We start from the raw sequence: 25,846 nt of genomic DNA on the forward strand, positions 1-25,846 counted from the left end.
AAGGTAAAAGTAATGAAAGGAAAAGAGATTATCTCAAAAGCAGCAAAAGAAAAACCACTTATCACATACAAGGTTATACCAACGGGGACCAAAAAACAGTGGGATAACATGTTCACAACTCTAAAAGAAAAAACTGTCAGACTATGAGTCTAATATCCAACAAAACTATCCTTCAAAAGTGAAGGTGAAACAAAGATATTCCCAAATAAACAAAAACTGAGAGAATTAGTTAGCAGAAGACCAGCCTTACAAGAAAAACTAATGGAAGTTCTTCACAATCAAAAGAGCAAGCCCAGATGGCAGTATATACACACATACACATACACACACACACACACACAGAGTACTAGTAAAGACAACTACATAATTATAAAACACAGTATAAATAGCATCTCTCCTAACTGACTTAAAAAGCAATTGCATAAGACAACATGTACATAATTCTATTTGTGGGCCTAACATATAGAAATATATTTGACAATAAGAGTACAAAGAGTACAAATGTTAGTGTCTGTTGATTGTGCCACAGGTTGTGACTCGTGGGTTGTGAGATGATACAGGAGCAAAGCTGTACTAGAGTAAGAAAATGACATGAAAGAAAGAAAAGAGAAAGAAAGGGAAAGAGAGAGGGAGGGGGAGAGAGAGAGAATGACACAAGATGATGACTTAAAACTCAGCAAAAAATAAAGACAATCAGAAATGATAATTGAGTTAACATAACAAACTCTATAAATATATACTTGGCTCTCCTCTGTTATATTCTTTTAAAAAACAAAAGTTATACAAAGTAACAATTACAACAATGTACTGTTGGATTTGTAACATGGATAGCTATAAAACCTATAACAGGGATCCCTGGGTGGCGCAGCGGTTCGGCGCCTGCCTTTGGCCCAGGGCGCGATCCTGGAGACTCGGGATCGAATCCCACGTCGGGCTCCCGGTGCATGGAGCCTGCTTCTCCCTCTGCCTGTGTCTCTGCCTCTCTCTCTGTGTGTGTGTGACTATCATAAAAAATAAATAAAAATTAAAAAAAAAAAAAAACCTATAACAATAATAGCACAGAAAAGGGGAACAGGGGTGCCTGGGTAGCTCCATCAGTTAAGCGACTCTTGATTTCAGCTCAGGTCATGGTCTCAGTGTCGTGAGATCCAGCCCCATGTCTGGACTCTGCACTAGGCATGAAGCCTGTCTAAGATTCTCTCTCTCCCTCTCCTTGTATCCCTCTCCCTGCCCTGCTTGCACACACTCTCTTTAAAAAAAAAAAAAAAAAAAAAAAAAGATAGAATAGATACATGGAAGTAACATTTCTGTATTTCACTGGACTTAAGTTAGAATAAATCTGAAGTCCATTCTGAGAACCACCACTAAGAAATAACTTTTTTAAAGATAATGAAAAAAATCATTAAATTGTTATACTGGAAAATACTCAATAAAAAATAGTAGTGAAAAAGGAACAGAGGATCAAAAAAGAAATGTGACATACAGAAAAAAAAGAGTAAACGGCAGTAAAATAAACCCAACTATATAAATAACATTAAATCCATAAGTAGATTCAACAATTCAATCAAAAGGCATACTATTGGGGTGTGGGGTGGCTTAGTCGGTTAGTGTCTGTTGATTGTGCCACAGGTTGTGACTCATGGGTTGTGAGATGAAGCTCCACATCAGGCACACTCAGCAGGGAGTGTGCTTGAAGATTCTTTCCCTCTGCCTCTCTCCCAACTCACACTCACTCGTTCCCCCTCTCTCTCTCTAAAATAAATAAATCTTAAAAAAAAAAAAAAAAAAAAGGCAGGGCTGCCTGGGTGGCTCAGTCAGTTAAGCCATGCCTTTGGCTCAGGTCATGATCTCAGGGTCCTGTGATGGGGCCCTACATTGGGCTTCCTATTCAGCAGGGAGTCTGCTTCTCCCTCTCCCTCTGCCCCTCTGTCCCCGGCTTGTGATTTCTCTCTCAAATAAATATAATATTTTTTTTGAAGGCAGACTGTCAAACTGGATGACAAACAAGATCCAACAATATGCTATCTATAGGAGGTAGTTTTTAGGTTCAAATATAAAAACAGGCTGAAAGTAAAAGGATAGAAAAAGACATATCATGCAAAAAGCAACCTTAAAAATGCTAGAGTAGCTATACTATTATCAGATAAAATAGACTTTAAAACAAATCTACAGATAAAGAATATACTATGATGGCAAAATGTCTATCAACCAGGAATATGTAACAAGTATACAGAGAGAGCATACTAACAACGGAGCCCAAAATAGCATGAAGCAGAAACTATCCATTATATCTAATAATGGACAAAACTAAGCAGAACATCAAAAAGGAAAACATGAATAACTATAAGCTAAAGACACCTAACAGACATCTATAGAATTATTTTACCCAACAGTAACATACACATTCTTCTCAAGTGCACATGGAACATTTTCCAGGATAGGTCATATATTAAGTCATAAAACAAGCCTCGATAAAGTTAAAAGAACTGAAATTACACAAATTATGATCTCTGGCCATAATGTAATGAAATTAGAAATTAAGAACAGGACACTTGAGAAATTCACAAATATGTGGAAATTAATACATTTCTAAATAACCAATGAGACAAAGAAGAAATCATAAAAGAAATTTTAAAAATACTTTAGGACGAAGTTAAAGCAGTGGTTAGCAAGAAATTTATAGTTGTAAAAGCCTCTATTTTAAAATGACAAAGATCTCAAATCAAGAGCTTAAGTTTTGGGCAGCCCCGGTGGCCCAGCGGTTTGGCGCCGCCTTCGGCCCTGGGCATGATTCTGGGGACCCAGGATTGAGTCCCACATCAGGCTCCCTGCATGGAGCCTGCTTCTCCCTCTGCCTGTGTCTCTGCCTCTCTCTCTCTCTCTCTCTCTCTCTCTCTTCCCATGTCTCTCATGAATAAATAAATAAAATCTTTAAAAAAAAAAAAAGAGCTTAAGTTTCCATCAAAGAGCAGCAATAAAAAGAAAACGAATACAAAACAAGCAGAAGGAAGGACATAATAAAGATTGGACACGAGTGAAATAATTAGAAAACAACATAAAAATCAATAAAACCACAAGTTGATTGGTTTTTTTAAAAGATCAACAAAATTGACAAAGCTTTAGCTATACTGACCAAGAGAAAAAGAGAGACTCCAATTACTAAAATCAAGAATGAGAGACGCCTGAGTGGCTCAGTGGTCGGGCAACTGCCTTCAGCACAGGTCATGATCCTGGGATGGGGGATCGAGTCCCACATCGGGGCTCCTGCGAAGACTCTGCTTCTCCCTCTGCCTATGTCTCTGCCCCCCTCTCTCTGTGTCTCTCATGAATAAATAAATAAATCTTAAAAAAAAAAAAAAAAAAGAATGAAAGAGAGGTCATTACTACTGACTTTCCAGAAATAAAAAGTTATAAGGTAATGCTTTGAACAATTGCATACCAACAATTTTGATAACCTAGCAGAAATGGACAAATTTCTCCAAAGATACAAACTACAAAACTGACTCAGAAAGACTAGAAAATCAGAACAGATTTCTGCAAGAGACTGAATCAGTAATCAAAACCTCCTATCAAAGAAATGGTTTCACTGATGATGCCACCAAATACTTAAAGAATTAACACTAATCCTCCACAAACTCTTCCGAAAAGTGTAAAATGAGGGACACTCCATAACTTATTCTATGAGACCAGTATTACTCTAATACTAAAGCCAGATAAAGATATCAAAAAGAAGCTATAGACTTATATTTCTTATGAATACAGATGTAAAAACACTCAACAAAATACTAACAAACTGAATCCAACAACATAGTAAAAGGATTATACACCATGACTAAACAGGATTTATCCCAAGAATGCAAGAGAGATTCAACATACAAAAAAAAAAAAAAAAAAAAAATCAATGTACCACACCACACAAGTAAAACAAAGGGGAAGAAACCCCACATGGCCACCCCAATTCAGGTAACACTGACCAACTCACTCTGAGGTACTATTCTCATAACAAAACCAAAAACATCACCAGAAAAATAACAGACCAATATCTCTTGTGAATACACATGCAAAAATCGTAAACAAAATACTAGCAAATAGAATCCAGCAACATATAAAAAGGGTTACACACTATAAATAAATGGGATTTATCCCACAAATGCAAGGTTGGTTTATATCTCAAAATTAATTAACGTAATATCCACATAAATACAATAAGGGATTAAAAAACACATGATCATCTCAACAGATGCAGAAAAAGCATCTGAAATACTGAACACACTTTCATAATAAAACCACTGAATAAACTAGGAATAGAAGGGAACTTCTTCAACCTGATAAACAACTATGAACTTCCCATGGCAGGGCATGAGCGTGCCAGTTGTTCCCCCTCATCAATACACGGTATGGTTAGTCTTTTTCATTTTATATATTCCAATAGGATGATTCAATGTTGCAGTTTTAGTTCATATTTTTCTTTTTTTTTTTAAAGATTTTCTTTATTTATTCATAGAGATGCAGAGAGAGAGAGAGGCAGAGACACAGGCAGAGGGAGAAGCAGGCTCCATGCAGAGAGCCTGACGTGGGACTCGATTCAGGGTCTCCAGGATCATGCCCTGGGCTGCAGGCGGCGCTAAACCGCTGCGCCACCGGGGCTGCCCAGTTCATATTTTTCTAATGGCTAATGTTAACTATCTCTTCATGCGCTTATTTGCTTTGTGCGTACCATCTTTTGTGAAGTATCTATTCATTTACTTAATTTTTAATTGGACTGTTTGCTTTCTTATCTAAAGACTTCTTTTATACAATTTGGGCACTTTTTTTAATGAGATACATCATTTTCAGATTTTCTGTCTGTGGCTTTTCATTCCCTTAAGAGTATCTTTGAAAAACACGTGTTCTCAATGTTGCTGAAGTCCAATTTATCATTTTTTTCTTTTATGTATTATGCTTTTAGAATAGTACGTAAAAAATCTTTGCCGAACCAAAGTCACAAAGATCTTTTTTCCTATGTTTTCTAAGTTTTATAGTTTTGCATTTTATATTTAGGCTTATCACCCACTTTGGGTTACTTTTTAAATATAGTGTATACATCAAAGTTCATTATATTGCATATGGATATTCTGTTGTTTCATCATTATTTTAAAACATTATCCTTTTCTAATGAACTGCCTTTGTACCTCTGTCAAAAAATGACCATAGGTGTGATCTATTTATGGAATTCCTTATTCAGTTTCACTGAATGCTAGTACCACACACTAGCTTGATTACTATAGCTTTATTATAAACCTTAAAAGCAGTTATTGTAAGTCCTCTAGCTCTGTTCATCTTTTCCCATCAGTTTGACTCTTCAAGGTCCAATAGATTTTCATATGAATTTTTGAATCAGCTTGTCAATTTCTACAAAAACTTCTGCTGGGATTTTGATTGAGATTATCCAAATCTAAAGACCAATTTGGATAAATTACCTTCTTTGATAGTTTGTATTTTTCAAGGAATTTGTCCATTTCTTCTAAGTTATCAAATGTATTGGCATGAAATTATTTGTAGTATTCCTTTAATATCTGTAGAATCTGCAGTGATGTTACCAGTAATATCACTGCAGATACCAGTATCAAGAATTGGTAATTCTGGGGATCCCTGGGTGGCGCAGCGGTTTGGTGCCTGCCTTTGGCCCAGGGCGCGATCCTGGAGACCCTGGATCGAATCCCACATCGGGCTCCCGGTGCATGGAGCCTGCTTCTCCCTCTGCCTATGTCTCTGCTTCTCTCTCTCTCTGTGACTATCATAAATTAATAAAAATTTAAAAAATTAAAAATTAAAAAAATTTTAAAAAAAGAATTGGTAATTCCTGATAATTGGCATTTTCTCCCTAATCTTTTTTTTAAGATTTTATTTATTTATTCATGAGAGACCCACAGAGAGACCCACAGACACAGGCAGAGGGAGAAGCAGGCTCCATGCAGGGAGCCCGGCGTGGGACTCAATCCCCAGTCTCCCAGGATCACGCCCCGGCCCGAAGGCAGGCGCTAAACCGCTGAGCCACCCAGGGATCCCCTCTCCCTTTCTTTCTAAGAGACAGGTTCTCTTCCTAAGAGAACATGATGCCAAGTGTATATATAGGATAAGTATGAGTCACTGGAGCTGGCCAAAGAAAACGGCATGGGTTTCAACAAAGTGAGGTGGTGACACAACTGCCCAGCAAAAGAGAACAGAATAACACCATGAATACATATTTTCTATTTGTGTCACAAAAGTCTCTCAATATATTTCAAAATTTTCTTCTAGGTTAATTTCATCTCTTTTCAAAGATACTGCCTAGCATTTATTTTTCCCAAGAGGAAGTATCTCCCCTCATAACCCACACTATTTTCAAAAAAATTGGCTGTTCTGATAACCACATACTGTACTCTTTCAGTTTCATCATGTGCAATGAAGAAAACAAAGCTTCCTTTTAATCTATGATTTCTACTTTCATTATCAAAAGTACAGAATTTGCTTTTTTGTAAGATTTTATTTATTTATTCATGAGAGACACACAGAGAGAGGCAGAGACATAGGCAGAGGGAGAGGCAGGCTCCCTGTGCGGAGCCCGATGCTGGACTCGATCCCAGGACTCTGGGATCACGACCTGACTCATGCCCTGAGCCCAAAGCAGAGGCTCAACCACTGATCCACCCAAGCATCCCTGTACAAAGTTCTATGAAAAGAAATCATTATGATGCTAGAAAATTAAGGAAATGCACTAATTATGTTTATCATATCATAGCAAGAACTTCATGTGACAAAACAAAGCAACAACTTATCAGGTGCCTACCACATGCTTGGATACAAGAGTGAACAAATAGGCAAGATCTCTAATGTCCCGGGCATTTAAATACCCACTCCCTTCCCAAGTACGGGGAATAAGAAAATTGATGTTCAGAGCTTAAATGATTTTTGTCCACCGCCGCACACTTTGTCAGCGGTAGAACCAGGGCAGAACACTCCAGACTCTCAGGGCAAGGTGGATTTACATTATAAATGGCTTTGCTTGATACTACATCCCCAAGTCCACAAAGCATACAGCACTTCATTTCTAGAAAGTAAAGCACAATGACTCCTAACTTCCCTACGTGAGTAATAATACATTATTATCATTAGGAAAGCCGAAACCTTATCTTCAAAAGGCAGTTATTCTTTTTTTCTTTTTTAAGTTTATTTACTTATTTGTAAATGATCTCTACACCCAACTGAGAAGGCTTGAACTCAGGACGCGGAGATCAGGAGTCGCACGCTCTTCCCACGGAGCCAGCCAAGCGCCTCTAACAGGCACTTGGTCCTTGGTGAGAATGCCTAAGCTAACCTAATGGATCACAACAGCGCCCAACTAATATTCTATTATTAGGGCAGCAGATATTCAGTCTGGAATATTCATTACCTAATACTATTTCTAAAGGGTGGAGATCTTCTTTAAAATAAACGGGAAAGTTAATGCAAAATTAATGAAACGTCCGCAAATAAGTAAAAGCTTCCCCGGCTCCAGGAAGGCGCTCCTGGCGAGCCGGCGCTGGGTCCGAGCATCCGCTCCTCGCGGCCAGCCCACGCTCCCTTCTCGCCCACTCCCGCCGCGATGGGGGATGATGGTGCCGGCCACTCCCGGCCAATTTCAATTCTCCCACGGCCGCCACAGCCCTGCGCGCCCCGGCTTCCACCTGCGGGCGCCTCGGCATCCCAGTCACGCGGGCTGCCGGCAATTAACCTTCGCCCCAGCACGGCCGCCCTCAGCCCCGCCGGGAGCCCAAGAGGCCCAAGGCGCGTCCTCAGGACCCCAGGCCGCCAGGGCCCGGCGGCGCCGCGGATACCGGGGTCACCCGCGCCGCGGAGGCCACACCCACCGGCGCGCGGTGACAGCTCCCGGGGCGGAGGCGGGCGGTGCAGACAGGTGCAGCCGCGCGTGCCGCCCCTCCCCGCCCGGGCTCGGCCCAGGTCTCCGCCCGCCGCCCCGGAGCGCCCCCGCCCGCCTCCACGCGCACCACCTGTCGGTACGCCCGGCGCGCGGCCGGGGGCGGACGCCCCGCCCGGCTCCCGAGGAGCGGACAACGGCGGCAGCCCGAGGTCCCGGGACGATGCGAGCTTTACCGGAGGGTGGGCCCCACGCAGGCTGTGTCGGTGCTCTCAATCTCCTGCAGGATCCGTTCATGCTCGGGGACGGTGCCCAGACCCTCGCTATTCTCCGCCATCTTGGCTGGAAGCTGAGGAGCCGGTGAGGCGCGGCGCCGCGCGGACGGCGGGGACGAGCAGCCTGCGGCGCGCGCGCAAGGGGGCGGGGAAGGGGGCGTGGCGAGCGGGAAGACGGCGCGGGGGCGCGCAGAGGGGGAGGGAGGCGGCGCACGCGCACGCACACGCGCACGCACACGCGCACGCGGCCGGGCCCGGGGCTCAGCTCCCGCACCTGTCGGAGCGTGTGGTGCTGCCGGCAGGGGCCGGGAGAGAAGACGCCTCGCCCTCCGCTCTCCCCCGCCACTCGCCCCTAGTTGCTACCTAGTGACTGGCCCGGCTTTCCCGTATATTCTTCTTGCAGTCTCTGCCCCAGGCCCTCTGCTAACGCGCTCGATATACCTTAGTAATGAGGCGGTGAAAATGAAACCATCCCCCTTGATCTGTATTCAAAGCTGCGGGAACGTTTAACAAGGAAACCCGATGTACTCTGGGAGATGAGGAGTCGGTGAAAAGGAAATGTGCACTCCAAAAAATCAAAATTGTGTGTGGGAGGATTTTTTTTTAGGAATGCACCGAGAAGATCCCAGCTGACGACCGTGACTACTGCTCCGGTGCCTTCGTGCAGGAAGTTCACAGCGGCCAGTCACCTTGGAAATAAGCCATAAGCATCCGCAAAATTAAATGATGCAAATCTACTACACTTGATGGCAAAGATACAAGAGAGGTCCAGAGCAACGTGTGACTTCATGCCTTAGTCCTTGAGACCCTTGAACCCCAGTGCCTTCCAGGGGCTGTAGCTGGGATGGGGAGGAGTGGAAGCCCTCGAGAGCGGCAGGCATCACAAAGATGGGGAAGTGGCGCGTGGCTTCCGCAAAGTACTAGCGTAGAAGCGTCCTGTTTAATGACCTGTTGTGGGACGCTGGGTAAACCAGTTTGTCGTGGCCAAAGCAGCCACTGAGGAAGATAATCAGGGAGTGCAAACCTAACGCTGAGGGACAACTGTTTTCTGATCCCCATTAACCCAAGGTTCCGAACTCTCCTTTGAGTGAGCCAAGCTCTTTCCTATCCAGCTGTGTAACTCACCCCCTTCAGTGAGCTTTTACTAGAAGTTTACCTCCATCCTCCTCCCTACAAAAATCCTAGGAGGCGGTATTGCATGAGCTCTAGGGACAGGTATCCTCAATTTAATTCCCCTGCTCCTTTGCTTCACAGCTGAGTGACACTGAGCAAGAACCTAGTATCTTTTTCGGTCTCCCCGTCTGTACATGACCACATTTGTAATGTCTACCTCATATCCCTATCTCATATTATATTAGTTTCCTATTGCTGCTGTAACAAATTACCACAAACTTACTACCTTGAAACATTCACATCTATTATCTTCTATTTTAAGGTCTTAACCTTAATAACATCTGCAACATCCCTTTTGTCATGTATGACATATTTACATGTTTCAGGGATTAAGACACAGACCTCTTTAGGGAGCCATTATTCTGCCTGCCACATAGAGTAAAGGCCCAATAAACATTACAAACATATTTAAATGCCCTCCTTTCCATTAATCTGAAATTCCTGACCTCCCTGGAAAATTCAACTCAAATATATCTCCTTCATTAAGAGTCCCCTATCTAATCATGACCTTCTCTACTAACTCTAGATTCAATTTAGCACATTTGTCCACTCCACTACCAACTGTTTTAATAGTGTGTACTTGTTTTGATTAGTTCCTTTTCATACATCTGTGAGTTTTGTTTGTTTTTGTACACTTGGACCCCAGGGAATCAAAATGCAACTGACCTTAGTACATACTGGCTTCGGGGGTTAAGGAAGCTCTGCTACATCCAACTGCCCATTCTACCAAGAAACCTCATCAACAAGCATGTTCCCATTGTCTCAATGGTGAAGAAGAATCCAGATCTTCCCTGGGAAATCCCACTTTTTCAAGCTGCAAAAATATGCAAAGACAAAAAAAAAAAAAAAAAAAACCCTCTTCCCAACAATGCCACCAGCATTGTCACAGTATGTTAAAGACCTTAGGTTGAGAGATGACACTTTTTTTTTTTAATTTTGTGGTTTCCTATAGTTCCCCCATGGAGTTCTGCATGTGGCTGAAAGCTGGAAGGATTTTAAAACTAGACAATGCTGAAGCTCTGAAGCCATTGGAAAGAATTCAGGATTAGTTACAAAGTAGCATCCCAAACAGGTCTAAGCATAAGGTAGGAGTTTGATTAATCTGTTATTGGTAACAATTTGGAATTAGAACAATATCAAATTTTAAAAAGTTAGTTTTTTTTAAACTTGCCCTTTACATATTGACATTAAATGTAACATTTTATATGGTTGTATTCAGTTGCCTTAATAGAAATCTGTACTAATAACAATGTATACCTCAAATTCCATGATGCCCACTTTTATCAAGGGCTTCAATGCAAGAAACAACATTTATGGATTTTTGTTTTTAAATGGTTGAATTTTATCCTTGAATCAAGCCAGAGCCCAGTACCTGGACCCCATAGTTTGAGCCCTTCAAGCCATTATTTCTAGAGTAGTAAGAAAAGGAATATTTTTCTTAGCTGGCTGCATCTACAAGGATCGAGGCACCTGGTAACTGACTTGTGAGTACAGCTGTTGAGAGAAGAAAATAAACCTTTTGAAAATCAAACCTGAAATCAAAACATATGAAATGAAGATAAATTTTTGTATCTTCTTACAAAGAGAATAGGAAGCCAGTTTTCTCTGCAGGAAATGGCAGACTATTTTAGCTCGGTTGATGTGTGTGGCCAGAATTCATTATTCTGAAGAGTAAAGCAAGGTGAAGAGAACAGGGCAAGGGGTACAGGCCACCTTCTTATTTAACAACTGTTTGCTGGTGGAATATTCCCAAGCACTCATTACCGAAGACCTTTTCCTCATGGACCCAAACCCAGCCCCTATTCTAGGAAGCCAGCCCTCCTTTGGCACTCCAGGCCTATTTCAACACCTGCCCATAGAGATTACTTCAACATACGCATCAGTATCTTCCCCTCAATTCAAGTCAAGACAGAAGGAAGTCCATATACTACTTCTCCTTCTGAAACAGCTTTTGCTGGTTCCGTTTGTGACTTCTGACAGTTCCATTGGCACCTGAAGTTTTTTTTTTTTTGCTAAGAATTTAAAGCTAAACATTCTAAATAACTATATAAATTTTAATTTTGGAAAGAGATATAACAAATACATAAATGTGCAAAAAGGAGCCTATTCTAAGTGGTACATTTCTAAAATATAAGGAATTTCAGCTATAGAACAAAATAAAAACCATAATAGCTATATATTAAGCACTATTTGCTAAGCCCTTTATACTATCTAATTTAATCTTTTTTTTTTTTAAACATTTTTTTTTTAAATTTATTTATTTACGATAGTCACACTCAGAGAGAGAGAGAGAGAGACAGAGACACAGGCAGAGAGAGAAGCAGGCTCCATGCACCGGGAGCCTGACGTGGGATTCGATCCCGGGTGTCCAGGATCGCGCCCTGAGCCAAAGGCAGGCGCCAAACCGCTGCGCCACCCAGGGATCCCTATCTAATTTAATCTTTAACTTAACCAGTAATTTAACTGGGAATGTAATTAGTACTAATTTTTCTGAAATCTAATTTAATCCTATGGGGTATTTTCACTATCTCCAGTTTAATATGAGGAAACAGACTTACAGAAATTAAGTCACTTGTCCAAGGCCACACAGCTAGTGAATTGAAGAAAATGGAGCTATTAACCAGTTCCTGTTTCTATCATTAATGAAAGTCAGCCAATAATCATGTTCCAATGTTGTTTTACCCATGGAATAGATGATTTAACCAGTCTGGTCTATGGAGACTGGAGGGTAGTGGGGCACACACAGGCAGATTACACATGCACATTGGGTCATTTTTGGGTCAGTAGATAACTGACTTCCAGAGATTCACTCAAAACCTCACTTCAGGACTCCTGGGAGAAGAAAGGTAAACCAGGAAGACTGGCAGGACAGGAGATGCATTGTGTGTCCAGTAGGAAACTAACCACCAAAGTAAGGATTTAACCTGTAAATAAACTATTAATCATTAATGACTTATACTTTAAGCCACTTGTCTGCAGACTCATAATCAGTCTTGATAAAACCCCTCCCTGAGAAGGAGGCTATAGAATGCAGCTGCCCTGGTCTGGCATTTAACTACTTGGATTCAAATTGCAACTCATCTTTTACTAGATGTCGGGCCTCCAGAGAGCTAGTTAACTTATCTAAGCCCCAGTTTCTTCAAGTGTGAATTAGAGAACGTAACAGCTCCTAGGTCACCAAGTTGTGTGGCGATTAAAGGAGATAATATTTGCATAATGTCTAGCCGAGAGCTCAATCAACATTAGCATTAGAGACCAGGACTATCAGACATTTATTTTTAAACCAAGAAGCCCAGAATTCAGCTTCCTTTTTGATAAAATACAAATAAAAAAAGACACAGTAATGTCCTTTTTTTCTAATCATTAACAAAGTATCCTACTTTTATGTCAAGATTTTCTGAACCTGAACTTCATTTTTTTAAATGCTTGGTAGATGGAAATTGCCTGAAATTTATTTCCTGTTGTAGAAGAGGAAAAGGGACCATGTCCTTGGGTTAGACTCTTGGTTCCAGATCCACTTAAGTGACCTCTCCAGATCTCAGAGAAGTCAAGTGCCTCTTTGTTGTCCTTGGAGGCAGTGCTCATCCTTTGAGGCACATACTGTGGTGGTAAACAAATCATTTGAGTCTCCACTTCCAGGCACAGGGACAATATCTGTTTTGTTGGCTCTCCAGCTCAGTTAATAGTTTTAACTGAACAATCCACATACAGATACTTCTGATGTTAAGCTTGATGTTGTGAAACCACGTTTCATAAGGTAGGGCACATCTCTACAGAATGACTCTCCTCCCCACACTTGGGAACCCTAGAGCTGACTTCCTGATCTTCATCTTCTCAAGAACTTGGCTAATATCATTCAGATATTTCCTAAGGAGTTTAAAAGCCCTCATTATATAGCTGTAGAACTGTATCAACATCTAAGGAGAGGCTATCTTTATACATTGGCTTTAATATCTAACCTTCCCGGTGCCTTTTAGCCCCTCTCTGGAGCCGGCTTGATAATGGCCATCCTTCACCTTCTGCCGTGTTGGTGCAATGACCTCAAGTGGCCACACTCAGTAAGTGCATGAGAATTATGAACCAAGCCCAGCCAGGTCTCCGAGAATTCCTGCTGCAAAAACCATGTCCAGGAATCTGATGTTCCATAAAGATCTGGACCCCGTGGTGGAGAACAATAGAAGGAAATTTGAAGTTGGAGCCAAATAAAGTCAGTTTTTCTGAAATATGGGCCAGTCTTTAGAGAAATTCAAAAGTAATTAGCCCCATGTTCTGTTCATTCAACAACTGTTTTTACTGAATGCTTGCTGTGTGTCAGGCTCTGTGCTAAGCTCTTAGAGCTGGTTCATCAGTATGTGACCTATGCGGTTGCTTGTGGCTTAATGCTATGCCATCTCCATCTTGTAATTTTTAATAATTTCTAAACAAAGGGGCCTGCATTTTCATTTTGTATTGGATCTGATAACTGGTGTTGTTAGTCTTACCCTCAGAACAATGTCCTAAAAGGTCCATTGGCTCACTCATCCCAAAGCTAAACATTTTCAAGTCTGTCAAGCAATTGAAGAGCAATATTTTCTCTGAATTTCATTCTAGCTTTTCCTTCCTCTTCCCTCTCACGTCTAGCTTATAACATCAATTTTTTTCTTCTCTTTTTTCTCCTCATTGCTGGTGTTTCTCTTCATCCTTATTGTACTCTCTATTCCTCACTCCTGTCCCACTTAGCTTCCCTTTAGTCCTTTTGCCCTTTCTCCCCTCCTCCTCTCATCCTTTTTTTCTTCTCTCAGCAAAATGGATTTAGAAATGTAACTAGTGTAGGGGCGACTGGGTGCTCAGGTTGAGTGTCTGCCTTTGGCTCAGGTTGTGATCCTGGGGTCCTGGGATTGAGTCTTGCATTGGGCTCCCCGTGGGGAGCCTGCTCCTCCCTCTGCCTGTGTCTCTGCCTCTCTCTGTGTGTCTCTCATGAATAAATAAATAAAATCTTTTAAAAAAAGAAACATGACTAGTGTAATGTAATTAAATAATAATAATACAATAGCTGACATTTACATTCTGGCCACTCTCTGCAAAACAGCATCCCAGGACCTCTCTAGCCCTCACCCTGTTCTGTTATTCATCATAGCACTTAATATCAGTTTTTTTTATATATATAAAACTATTGACCACTGTTGACCAGTATTTACAATAAAGTAAACAACATACTCAGATAACATTCTGACTCCCAAATTATTGTTTTCCCCAGTTTCTGCTGAACGAGTGACTCAAATAGTGAGAATATTGAGCCTGCACATAAGGAATGAGTTGGGGTAAAGAAAAAAACATGCAGGTCAAGAATTTAGATTACAGAAGTTTGTTCACCCATTTATTCCAGCAGGTCCTAAATTGCCAAAATCAGTAACTATCTGATTATGATTAGGTTTCCATGAACAAAGTCTTAGATATTCCATGAATCATGACCTTTTGGTCAATACAGCACAGGGATTTATTTCAACTTCCTGAAAAGGAATGGTTCTGAGCACCTGGGTGTCTCAGTCAGTTAAGCATCCAACTCTTGATTTTCAGCTCAGTCCATGATTTCAGGATTGTGAGATCAAGCCCCATATTGGGCTCCACACTCAGTGGAGAGTCTGCTTCTCCCTCTGCCCCGCCCCCCCAGCTTGTGCTCTCTTTTTTTCTCTCTCTCTTTCAGATAAATAATTTTTTTTAAAAAGGAATGGTTCACTATAAGGAACCTTTAATTGTCGATTTAAATAGGTGTGGTTACCTAACTAAAACACACCAGGACTTCTCTAGTTTTCTCATTTGGGTGGGGAGGTTGTTGGCAGTGATAATATTTCCTTCCAGGGATCTTGCTGATAAACTTGCATTTATATGATTGTAGATATGGATATGGATTCTGATATGGCTGCTTTTAAATTGTCCAATTTAAATTGTTTACATTATATTAAATTGTCCAATTATTTACAAAATTTGAAAGGTTAAGGCTTCAGGAAAAAATTCAGTTTAACTTTAAGTGATTTATTTCTTAAGTTGCTGAAAATGATGGCATCCCAGAAACAGAGATCTATCCATGGTTATAAAATGCTGTTTTTGTTTTAGTGAATGTTAAGAAAGAAAAGAAAAAAGAAAAAAAAGAAAACCATTTACATATGTATTTCAAGTATACATACACACACACACCAAATAAACAAAAAACCTATAATAGTCCTCAGGCATATAGAATTTTTTTTAAAGATTCTATTTATTTATTTATTATGAAAGACACAGAGAGAGAGGCAGAGACACAGACAGGGAGAAGCAGGCTCCATGCAGGGAGCCCGATGTGGGACTCGATCACGGGACTCCAGGATCACGCCCTGGGCCAGAAGCCACCCAGGCGTCCCAGGCATATAGGATTTAAACACAAATTCTGATTGAGTAACGACTATGAAGATTACCCCCAACATTTATTCATTTATTTTTTTATTAAAGATTTATTTATTTGAGAGAGAGAGAGCGAGCACAGAGGGAGAGAGAGAGAAGCAGACTCCCCACTGAGCAGGGAGCCCAGTATGGGTCTCAATCCCAGGACCCTGAGACCATGACCTGAGGCAAAAGCAAATGCTTAACTGACTGAACCACCCAGGCACCCCTTCATTTCTTTTAATTTAATTTATTTATTTGAGGGAGAGAGAGAGAACACAAGCAGGAGGAAGGACGAGGGAGAAGGGGAAGCAGACTCCCTGCTGAGTGCAGAGCCTGCCACAGGGCTAGATCCCAGGACCCTGAGATCATGTTCTGAGCCAAAGTCAGATGCCTAACTGACTAAGCCACCCAGGTACCCCTTCCCCAACATTTAGAAAAGGTGTTCTCTAATGCAGGGGAATCATATACCATAGTCTGAAATATTCTTTTCTAATAAAGGAAGCAATTACAGAAGGCTTTTATTTGTTCAAAGTAACCAGGCTATAGATGCAAAGATCCCCAACAACTCCCCTAATACTACTTCAAAACAAACATATTAAACTTGATTTTCAAAACCCAGATTGTGTGTGTGTGTAAAATATATAAAGCAATGCAAGAAATTATTGAGCTTCATCCTCTGGACAAGAATGCAAGTTAGTCTCTTTTCATAAAAAGCAATTACAGGGGCACCTGGGTAGCTCAGTCAGTTTTGATGCAGGTCATGATCTCATGGGTAATGGGATTAAGCCCCACATTGGGCTCCATGCTCAGCGTGGAGTCTGCTTCTCTCCTTCTCCCTCTCCCTCTGCCCCTCTGCTCTCTCTCTCTCTCTCTCTCTCTCTCTCTCTCAAAATGAATAAATGAATATTTTTTAAAAAAATTTTTTAAAGCAATCACAGTTGGGATGCCTGGGTTGCTCAGTCAGTTAAGAGTCTAACTCTTGATCTCACTTCAGGTTTTGATCTCAGGATCATAAGTTCAGGCCCTGTGTTGGGCTCTATCCTGCATATGAAGTCTACTTAAAAAAAAAAAATGTTTTTAAAGCAATTACAATTTGAGGATGCTTCCTATTTGCCTCTTTTGCCAGCACCGAGTCTACCTCATCTAAATCTTTCCATTTCATGAACAACTTGAATTCTCTGCTGCTGTCTATGGCCCCAATTATTCACTTAGGACCAAGACCTCTGGCAAAGCCTCTTGGTTCATCAGCAACATCTCTTTTCTTCTTTGATTTGCTATAATCAGATTCACTGTCAGGTACAGATAGTCTTTTTATACCACCTTTTTCTTTACCAGCTTTGAAGAATTAAGAAATGCTTCAATTAAATCTAGACAATCTGAATTTTCTTCAAATTGCCAAGTATTGTCAGCATCTGTGAACCCATTCCACTTCAGAAAATACTCTACCTTCCCATTCACTACACAGCAGTCCAGATTTTTCCAACACAAATTCCTCAGGATCTGACTCTGCTTTTTGTTTTTTGTTTTTTTAAGATTTTTATTTATTTATTTGACACAGAGAGACAGAGCACATGGAGAAAGAGTGGCAGGCACAGGGAGAGGGAGAAGCAGACTCCACACTGAGCAGGAAGCCCTACTCAGGGCTCAATCCGAAGACCCCAAGACCTGAGCCAAAGGCAGTCACTTAACCAACTGAGCCACCCAGGCGCCCCAGACTCTGCCTCTTCTGCTTTTTTACTCTTTCCATTCTCCTTCTTTCCCTTTTTTTTCAGAGAGGGATGGGGGAGAGGTAGAGGGAGAAGAGAGAAAATCTTAAGCAGACTCCATGCCCAACATGCAGCCCAAAGAAAGGCTCAATCTCATGACCCTAAGATCATGACCTGAGCCAAAATTAAGAGTCAGATGTTTAACTGACTGAGCCACCAGGCGCCCCTTCTTTGACAGCCTTTGCAATGTAGTTTAATTGGAGGCTATTTTTTATTGCAGGCTTGAAGTGCTATTATTCACGTCCTCCCAGCTGCTCTGGGTCTCCCATGTCCCGGCCGGGCATGCCTCAAGCTCCAGCCATATCTGAGGAGGAAGGGCCTGGGGAACTACAACAATAACACTTTTTAATTTGTTTATTCATAGCTCCCTTCACTAAAATACAAGCTCCCGGAATGCCTGGGTGGCTCAGCAGTTGAGCATCTGCCTTTGTCTCAGGGCCTGATCCCAGGGTCCCCGGATCAAGTCCCACATTGGGCTTCCTACATGGAGCCTGCTTCTCCCTCTGTCTATGTCTCTGCCTCTTTCTGTGTCTCTCATGAATAAATACATAAGATCTTTTTAAAAATAAAATAAAATAAAATAAAATAAAATAAAATAAAATAAAATAAAATAAAATAAAATAAAATAAAATAAAATAAAATAAAAATACAAGCTCCCGGGATCCCTGGGTGGCGCAGCGGTTTGGCGCCTGCCTTTGGCCCAGGGCGCGATCCTGGAGACCCGGGATCGAATCCCACGTCAGGCTCCCGGTGCATGGAGCCTGCTTCTCCCTCCTCCTGTGTCTCTGCCTCTTTCTCTCTCTCTATGTCTATCATGAATAAATAAATAAATCTTTAAAAAAAAAAAAATACAAGCTCCCTGTGAGCAGAGACTGTCCGGGTCTTCATCTTGCTCTATCCACAGCAAAACCATTGACCATCCTAGATTACTACTGACCACACCATAGGCACTCTATAAACATTTATTTACTGAATGAACAAATGAGTAAATGAGCATTGACTATGTATAAGGCATTACATTAAATATATTTCATACCTAATTCATGTAATCCTTTAAGTAGCTCGGTTAGTAATGAAAGATGCAAAATTTGAACCTACATCCTTCTGGCTCCAGAGTCTATTAATTTAACCGGTATATCAACAAAACTGTCTCCCTGGTTGAAATACTTGGTTCCCAGATATAAAAATGGGTTGGGTTTTTTTTTAGCTTTTCTTTTTTTATTTTTTTTTAAGATTTTATTTATTTATTCATGAGAGACAGAGACAGAGAGAGAGAGAGAGAGAGAGAGAGAGACAGGTAGAGGGAGAAGCAGACTCTCTTCAGGGAGCCCAACGTGAGACTCGATCCCGGGTCTCCAAGATCACACCCTGGGCTGAAGGCGGCACTAAACCGCTGAGCCACCCGGGCTGCCCCCTTTTTAGATTTTCTTTTGTGTTACACTGAAGATCAAATAGTGAATGCTATGATTTAAATAATCAGAAGTTTAGCAACTACACAGCCCACTATCACTGGGGACTCCAGGCTTTCCTGAGGTTCTGCTGACAGGTAGACCTTGGTCATGGTTAGGCCCACATTTATTTCTGGATGATTTCTCTGGACTCTATATATCCACAACATGTAGCACACTACATCATTCTCATCAGAGATTAAATAAGGTAATGATATTACATTAGTATAAAATATAAGCATTAGTAAATATGGTTTTGAAAAAGGGATACCTCTCTCTCCTAAATATTATACAACCAAAATAAAATTTACATTACTCAATATTTCCCACTAACTCAGAATTTCAAGATGTTGTGAGTGCTTGTTTATTTCAACACTCTATATATTTATTAAATTATACTGAAATATATACCCCAGATTTGTAATTAGACATAATAATAATAGCTAATTTTTATTGAGCATTTACAAAGTGTTAGGCAGACATTGTGCTAAGCACTTTGCATATACTAACCATTTGAGATGGGTTGTATTATAATCTCTATTTTAGGGGTGCCTGGGTGGCTAAGTTGGTTAAATGTTTGCCTTTAGCTCAGGTCATAATCTCAGGGTCCTGGGATGCACCCCCCCCCCTCAGTTCTGCACTCAGCGGGGAGTCTGCTTCTCCCTCTCCCTTTGTCCCTCACCCTGCTCATTCTCTCTCTCTCTCTCTCTCTCTCTCTCTCAAATAAACGGATAAAATATTTTTTTTTTTAAAAAAAGTTCTTAATCCATATTTTATAGTTTCAGAAACTAAGGCCAAATTCAAACAACTAATAAAACTTGGAATTCATGTTAATTGACATACTTAATGGGTAAGATTTAATAGAAATCTTACATTTCTGAAGGTATATACAGCAAGAGCAAGAGCATTGTAAAATGTCTACAAGTGTTTACTATTCCTATTTTTTAGTATGTCATTCCAAGATTTCATTGTACATATAGTTTTTTTTTTTACATATAGTTTAGATTATTAGTTGGATTTTTTTAATGTTTTCTGTCCTTTCCTTAAAGCATGTTATCTTCATTCCTAAAAAACATTAAAGTCAAAGAAATAAAAATATCCTGTTTGCTCTTAAACTGGTAAAACTTCATGGTCAGCTTTTGGAAAAGAGCCCAAGAGAGCCTGTGAATACAAGTGTAAAACAATTATGTTATCATAAAACAATTACAAAAATTTCTTCTGGTACGTCATCTTATACAATTCCCTTTTCCTCCTATTTTTCCCAGTGCTCTGTAAGGCCTTCTTTGGATATGTCCCCTTACTCTACTTCCCATTAACTTTGTAGTGCCCTCAACCTGCCCTTACCCACTCTTGGGTCAGTGATAGCAATAAAACATGCTGTAAGTTGTAAGCCCAAGTGGGTTGAGACATGGTGTGACTTCAGGGCCTGGTCTAAGAGGCTAACAACATACCTCAGGACCCCAAGACATCTAGATTGAGCCAGGACCCATGGAGTAGGGCAGGTAGAATGGGCAAGGCCTGGCAGCAAGAGGTTCTAGTGTGAACATGGTACATGTTATGAACACTGCTACTACCCTATCTTAAAGTCCGTAGCTGCCATCACTAATTTATCAGAATCATGTCAATGTGAGATTCAGGCAACCACTACCAATGCATTGGAATTGATCTGCTGCTTGAAACCTAGTGCCCATCCGTGGTAAAGAAAGTTGGTAAGGCTGAATAAGGCTGTCCTAGTACTTTCCTTTAGTGTAGCTCCAGACAGCCCCTAAGCCTACCAGGGACAACCATGTCCCCCCAGATGCAGGAGCTGCAAGGAGCTGGACATATCTGAGCCAAATGGAGGGACTGGAGTGAAAGTCAGAAAATCTAAAAAGAATGAAAAAATCCAGTGGAAATTAGCATATGGTAGTAACAAAAGGAAAACAGTTATGCCCAGGGCAAAAGGTTATGGCAGCAAAACTAATTCCAGATCCCATCTGCTGATGAGTTGCATCTACCAACAATCTGAATGCCCAAAGCAAAGCCATACTAGGACATTACAGGTACTAGCAGTAGACTTTTCTTCACAATTCTCCCTTTTCTCTTAAACTCACTCACCATCTTCAAGGCTAATATCAAATTCTACTTTTCTACCCTGGAATCTCATTCCCAATTCCATGGTTATAGCGGCCTGTGATGTCTCTTTAATGGATATTTAAAATCATTGGCAACACAAATCATGGAAAACCATAGTAACTCACAGCTCTCCCCTAAAACTATTTCTCCTTTAAACTTAATACTACAGGCTGTGATCCCATTTCACACAAAGAATGAAAAGAAACACAGGACCTCAGGATCATCTGATTTTTGTCCACTTTTCCACCAAAAAAAAAAAAAAAGAAGAAGAAGAAGGATGAGGAGGAGGAGGAGAAGGAGGAGGGCCAAAGGAGCAGACCCAAGGTCCCACTGGAGGAGTCAGGCAGGAAACAGGTTCCACTGTCTGGCAGAAGTTTGCTCTGGGAGCAGCCAAGTGTGAAGTGGGGAGGAGGGGGAGTACAAATGGCAGTGCGAAAGAGACCTCAGACTTTTGACAGTACGCAACAGCATGACTCCTATGGGAGAGGAGTGGGGATGTGTGGGGTGAGTGCTAGGAAGCTTGCACCCTGTGAAAGAAGAGCTGCTGAGTGACTCTTAAAAGATATAAGCAGAAACTATCTCTAAGTCCTGAGCCACTGAGCTCTTGGGAGTTCACCTTGTTAGAAAAGCAGACTCCAGAATGCCTGGGTGGCTCACTGGTTGAGGGCAGATGCCTTTGGCTCAGGTCGTGATCCCCCAGGGTCCTGGGATGGAGTCCTACATCAGGCTCCTTGCAGGAAGCCTGCTTCTCCCTTTGCCTATGTTTCTGCCTCTGTGTGTATGTGTGTTTCTCATGAATAAATAAATAAAATCTTTAAAAGAGAAAGAGAAGCAAACCCCACCTGGCTCTGATCAGAACCCTAACGTTGAGCAGGGCACCCCAGATTCCTGACCTGGAAAATGAGGTGGGCAGGGGAAGGGAAGGAAGAGACTTGATGATTTTATGACAGAAAATGTTTGCTGAAGGAAATGCCTTTTTTCAGAGACAAGGAAAGGTGAACAGTAAAAGTCTCTCAATTCCCAGGTACAGGGCTTTCCCTGAGAAGGTTTCTCTCCTGTTTGCCAGCTCTGTTCTCTCAATGTCCTACCCTTCTCTCACCGCCCACTCCAGGGCCTCCCAGCAGCTCCTGTGCAGCTCCAATGGCCAATCTGCATCCAACCCAATCCACTTTCCACCATATATTTTTTTTTTTCCAATCTTTTGGTATCGGTTCAGACCCGATTTGTGACCCAAACTTTCCACCATCTCTGCCTTTAGTGCTTGTAGCTATTCAAATACTTCCACCACCTCCTCTTCTTCCCTAAAATGATTACTTTCTCTTTCAACTGCCTTCTTTCTTTTGCTTCACATGGTCACCGTTAGTTCAGAAGCTCATACAAGTCAGTTCAACAAATATCTAGCTCCTCTGTTGGTAGAATCTTCTGCAGAGGATACAAAGGTAAAAGAAAGAGAGATTTCTGCCCTCAGAAATCTTTGAGCCTGAAAATGGTTATCACACACATACACACACACACACACACACACACACACACCAAGTAAATCAAAATAAATGTCCTGGATTCTTTGGGGGCTTCAAAGGATGGGCATTCATATGTGACTGGGGGATCAGGGGAGGCTTCATATAAGAAAGAGCATTTGAATCATGCCCTGCTTTGCAGGGCTAAGAGTGGATAATAATAATAATAATAAGAAGAAGAAGAAGAAGAAGAAGAAGAAGAAGAAGAAGAAACCATGAACACAGAAGGAAGAAAATCTCACGACACTATCAAATAGTAAACAGTCTAGTTCAGCCAAAATGGAAGTCCTGTCTTGATTTTCCAACCCTCATATTTGACCACATGAGCTAATGTGTTCTGTAAAAACGGTGGAACAGAATAGTTGAAACCGGAATATCAATAACATGCATAAGTATGTGCAGAAAGGCATCAAATGCCCGCCTAAGTCTTTATCTAATCAGTGATTAAAGCAAAAGCTTAGGAAAACTAATTTAATACTGTCCCAGATGAAGCTTTTTTAAGAGCTCTGAGTCTACCCTCCAAATAACATTGGGGTGGTTTAGCAGAAGCCTTTGGAAAAGAGTGACCTCACCCCTTGTTCAATAACCCAGAAATGAGGGTCCACTCTGGTGGTGAAAGAGCAACACCTGGAGAAAATATCTATGTTGTCTCCCCTCTTGAGGGTGACACTGGGAGAGTGCTGTGACAGCCAGATCTACACTGATTTTTTCTTTAGGAAGACTAAGTACAAGATGAGGAATATTTGCCCTAACTAAAGAAGGTAGGAAAGCTCCAAGATCCAAAGCAGGAAGTCAGGTCCAATAACAAGGAAGACTAGTCAGGAGTATTATTCCATGGACGGATGACATGTATAGGTGTCAACCAGGGTTGTGAGACCAGGGGAGAGGTGGGGAGAGTCAGGGATTGAAGGCCAAGAGCTCTGAAGCAGCAACAGCAGCAGAGGCCACAGTAACTAACACACATCGAGGTTCCCCTCACCCTTTTTCTTGTCCCCCTTTACACTTCTGATCTAACCATCAGGCAAATGCACAAGTTCTAGAAGGTTCTGGTACAGTATAAAGTTGGTTCCCTATGGAAAAAGTGATTGAGTTTCCCACTAGTAAAAAAGCTCTGGTTTCTTCCACCTATTAAATAGGGTAGAATTTACCTTCCCTTCTTCATGGAATATTCATGATGCTCAGATAAAAAAAAAGTGTAAGGAAAAATTGAAATGAAGTTTTAATTATTTTACAACTGCACCTACATATTGATAATCCAAGAATCAACCAATAAATATCAATGCCTTCCCATGCCCCCAACTTTACTCAGATTTACACTGTAGCATATTTCAAAGCAACTTGGCGTGGGGTCCTTTCTGAGTATGAAGAGACAAAACCCCTCCTCAAAAAATCCTTTTATTTAATCAACAAATATTAGTCAACAAATATTTATTGTCGGTCACTATCAAATTCAGTGATTACCATTCCATTCCCACACTGATAGGTGTCAGTTACAGGCAGGCAGTCAGAAAGGATTACATTTTTAAAGCTGCCCTTTTAACAAAGATACGTGGTCTTTCATTTTAATCCTGTTCTTGAAATGTGCACATTAATCCACATATTACCAAGAAGTTATTTTTAAATGTTATGTGGAAATTAAAAAAAACAAAAAACAAAAAATCATATCCGGGAGATCACCATATACCCAAGTAGCAACCATGCAAATAAATGTTTTACTTTTTTTTTTTTTTTAAACTCACATCTACCCAAATAGAAATTGGTTTCACTGATATGTCTAATGGTTCTCAATGTTTTTCACTAAGTGATATTTTAGAGAAAACCTTTGAAATCTTATGTAAATGAGATGGGATATCTATTTGGAGATGGCAAGAGACCCTTTTTGATCTCTTGAAAGTCATTTCTATTTTTTAAACCTTGTGGTGATGAATCAGGAAACAAATACAATGCAAACAAGAGTGGATTGTTTACTGTAATTTATCTAAAGATAAGAAAAGAGGTAGAGTTTAGGTATATACAGAATTGTAATTATTTTTTATTCTATTATAGAAAAAAATATAAGAAGTGAATAAGACTGCATTATCACCACAAAAGAAGAAACGCATAAGAGGAGTCCTACCTTAAAGTAGCTTCAATGGGCAGCTCGAAAGACTGAATCTCAGCCAGGACATTCTCATAATTTTGATCTGGGTCTTCTTCCAACATTGCTTCACATGCCCCTGATTTTCCAGCTGTAGACATCAGATTTTGAGCACAGAACAGTTGTAATTCATAAAAGAAATAAGGTTTTTGTTCAATTATTATTTTTTTTTTTTTTTTTAAATTTTTTTTAATTTATTTATGATAGACACACAGTGAGAGAGACAGGCAGAGACACAGGCAGAGGAAGAAGCAGGCTCCGTGCACCAGGAGCCCGACGTGGGATTCGATCCTGGGTCTCCAGGATCACGCCCTGGGCCAAAGGCAGGCGCTAAACCGCTGCGCCACAATTATTATACACGTTCCCTGTTTACCCAGAGTAGCAGCAAAAACTGAGCTCAAAGTCTTACTTCATGCTATCAGAATCTTTGCTTCCAAGAATGTTGCACAGCTGTTGCTGTCCTGTCTCTACTTATAACATTTTACTTATTATTAACCTTGACACAGTTCAGAAAGTTCCTGCCTAATGTCAGCTATGTCTATTTATTTGTTTCTCAAAGATAGTCACTGCAAACTTGGGCAGGAATTAGAACCATTGCACTATAAAAATTTTAAATACAATTGACTTGTCAGGGTACATATGTTAATATTATTTATGCTAAATACATAATACAAGCCATTCCTACAGTTATACCCTTGCCCACAAACCCGAGCAGGTAGCTTAGCCAGAAAAAATGTAACATCTTACAGGATATGATTTTGAGGCCACTGGGCTCATTCTTTGGTTCCCCATCTCCTTCACTTCTCCACCCTCGTCACTGCTATGTGGTTGTTCATTCACAGAGCCATTCCTTCTTCTGTCCCCTGCTCAAATTCAAATGCTCCTGAAAGCAGTTAGCTTCTAATCCTTGTTAGTCACTTAGGCCTCACTGTGAAGGAGTTGGCCAAATCTTTACTACAGAAAAAGTTTTGATGGGGAGGGAGAAAACATGAAGATATCAGGGTATTGTGGGGGCTGGTTGCCACTGAGAGGAAGAAAGAATGCAGGAAATAAAGGCCCAAAGTATCAAGGGAAAATATGGCCCACAGCCAGCCCCAAGAAGGACTAAAAGAAACTAAATGGGCACATATTTCCCAGCAC

General features: G+C 40.9%; 1 protein-coding gene across 10 annotated transcripts in view; it reads right to left on the reverse strand.

The window, feature by feature from the left end:
* Positions 1 to 25,472, reverse strand: part of EXOC6 (exocyst complex component 6) — a 224,396-nt gene extending 198,924 nt beyond the window's left edge. For 2 of the 10 annotated variants that reach the window (XM_077878374.1, XM_077878369.1), the window contains exon 1: positions 24,686 to 24,865. In XM_077878374.1, the coding sequence (XP_077734500.1) occupies positions 24,686 to 24,807 (122 nt within the window). In that variant the 5' untranslated portion in view covers positions 24,808 to 24,865. Of the gene's footprint in view, positions 1 to 8,107; positions 8,271 to 24,685; positions 24,866 to 25,052; positions 25,164 to 25,453 lie in introns of those variants that run through there. The other 8 variants (XM_077878375.1, XM_077878371.1, XM_077878373.1 and 5 more) reach the window with 7 other exon arrangements.
* Positions 25,473 to 25,846: the final 374 nt, after the last annotated feature.

The sequence above is a fragment of the Canis aureus genome, chromosome 29 (genome assembly GCF_053574225.1).
Source record: "Canis aureus isolate CA01 chromosome 29, VMU_Caureus_v.1.0, whole genome shotgun sequence".
Lineage (NCBI taxonomy): Eukaryota > Metazoa > Chordata > Mammalia > Carnivora > Canidae > Canis > Canis aureus.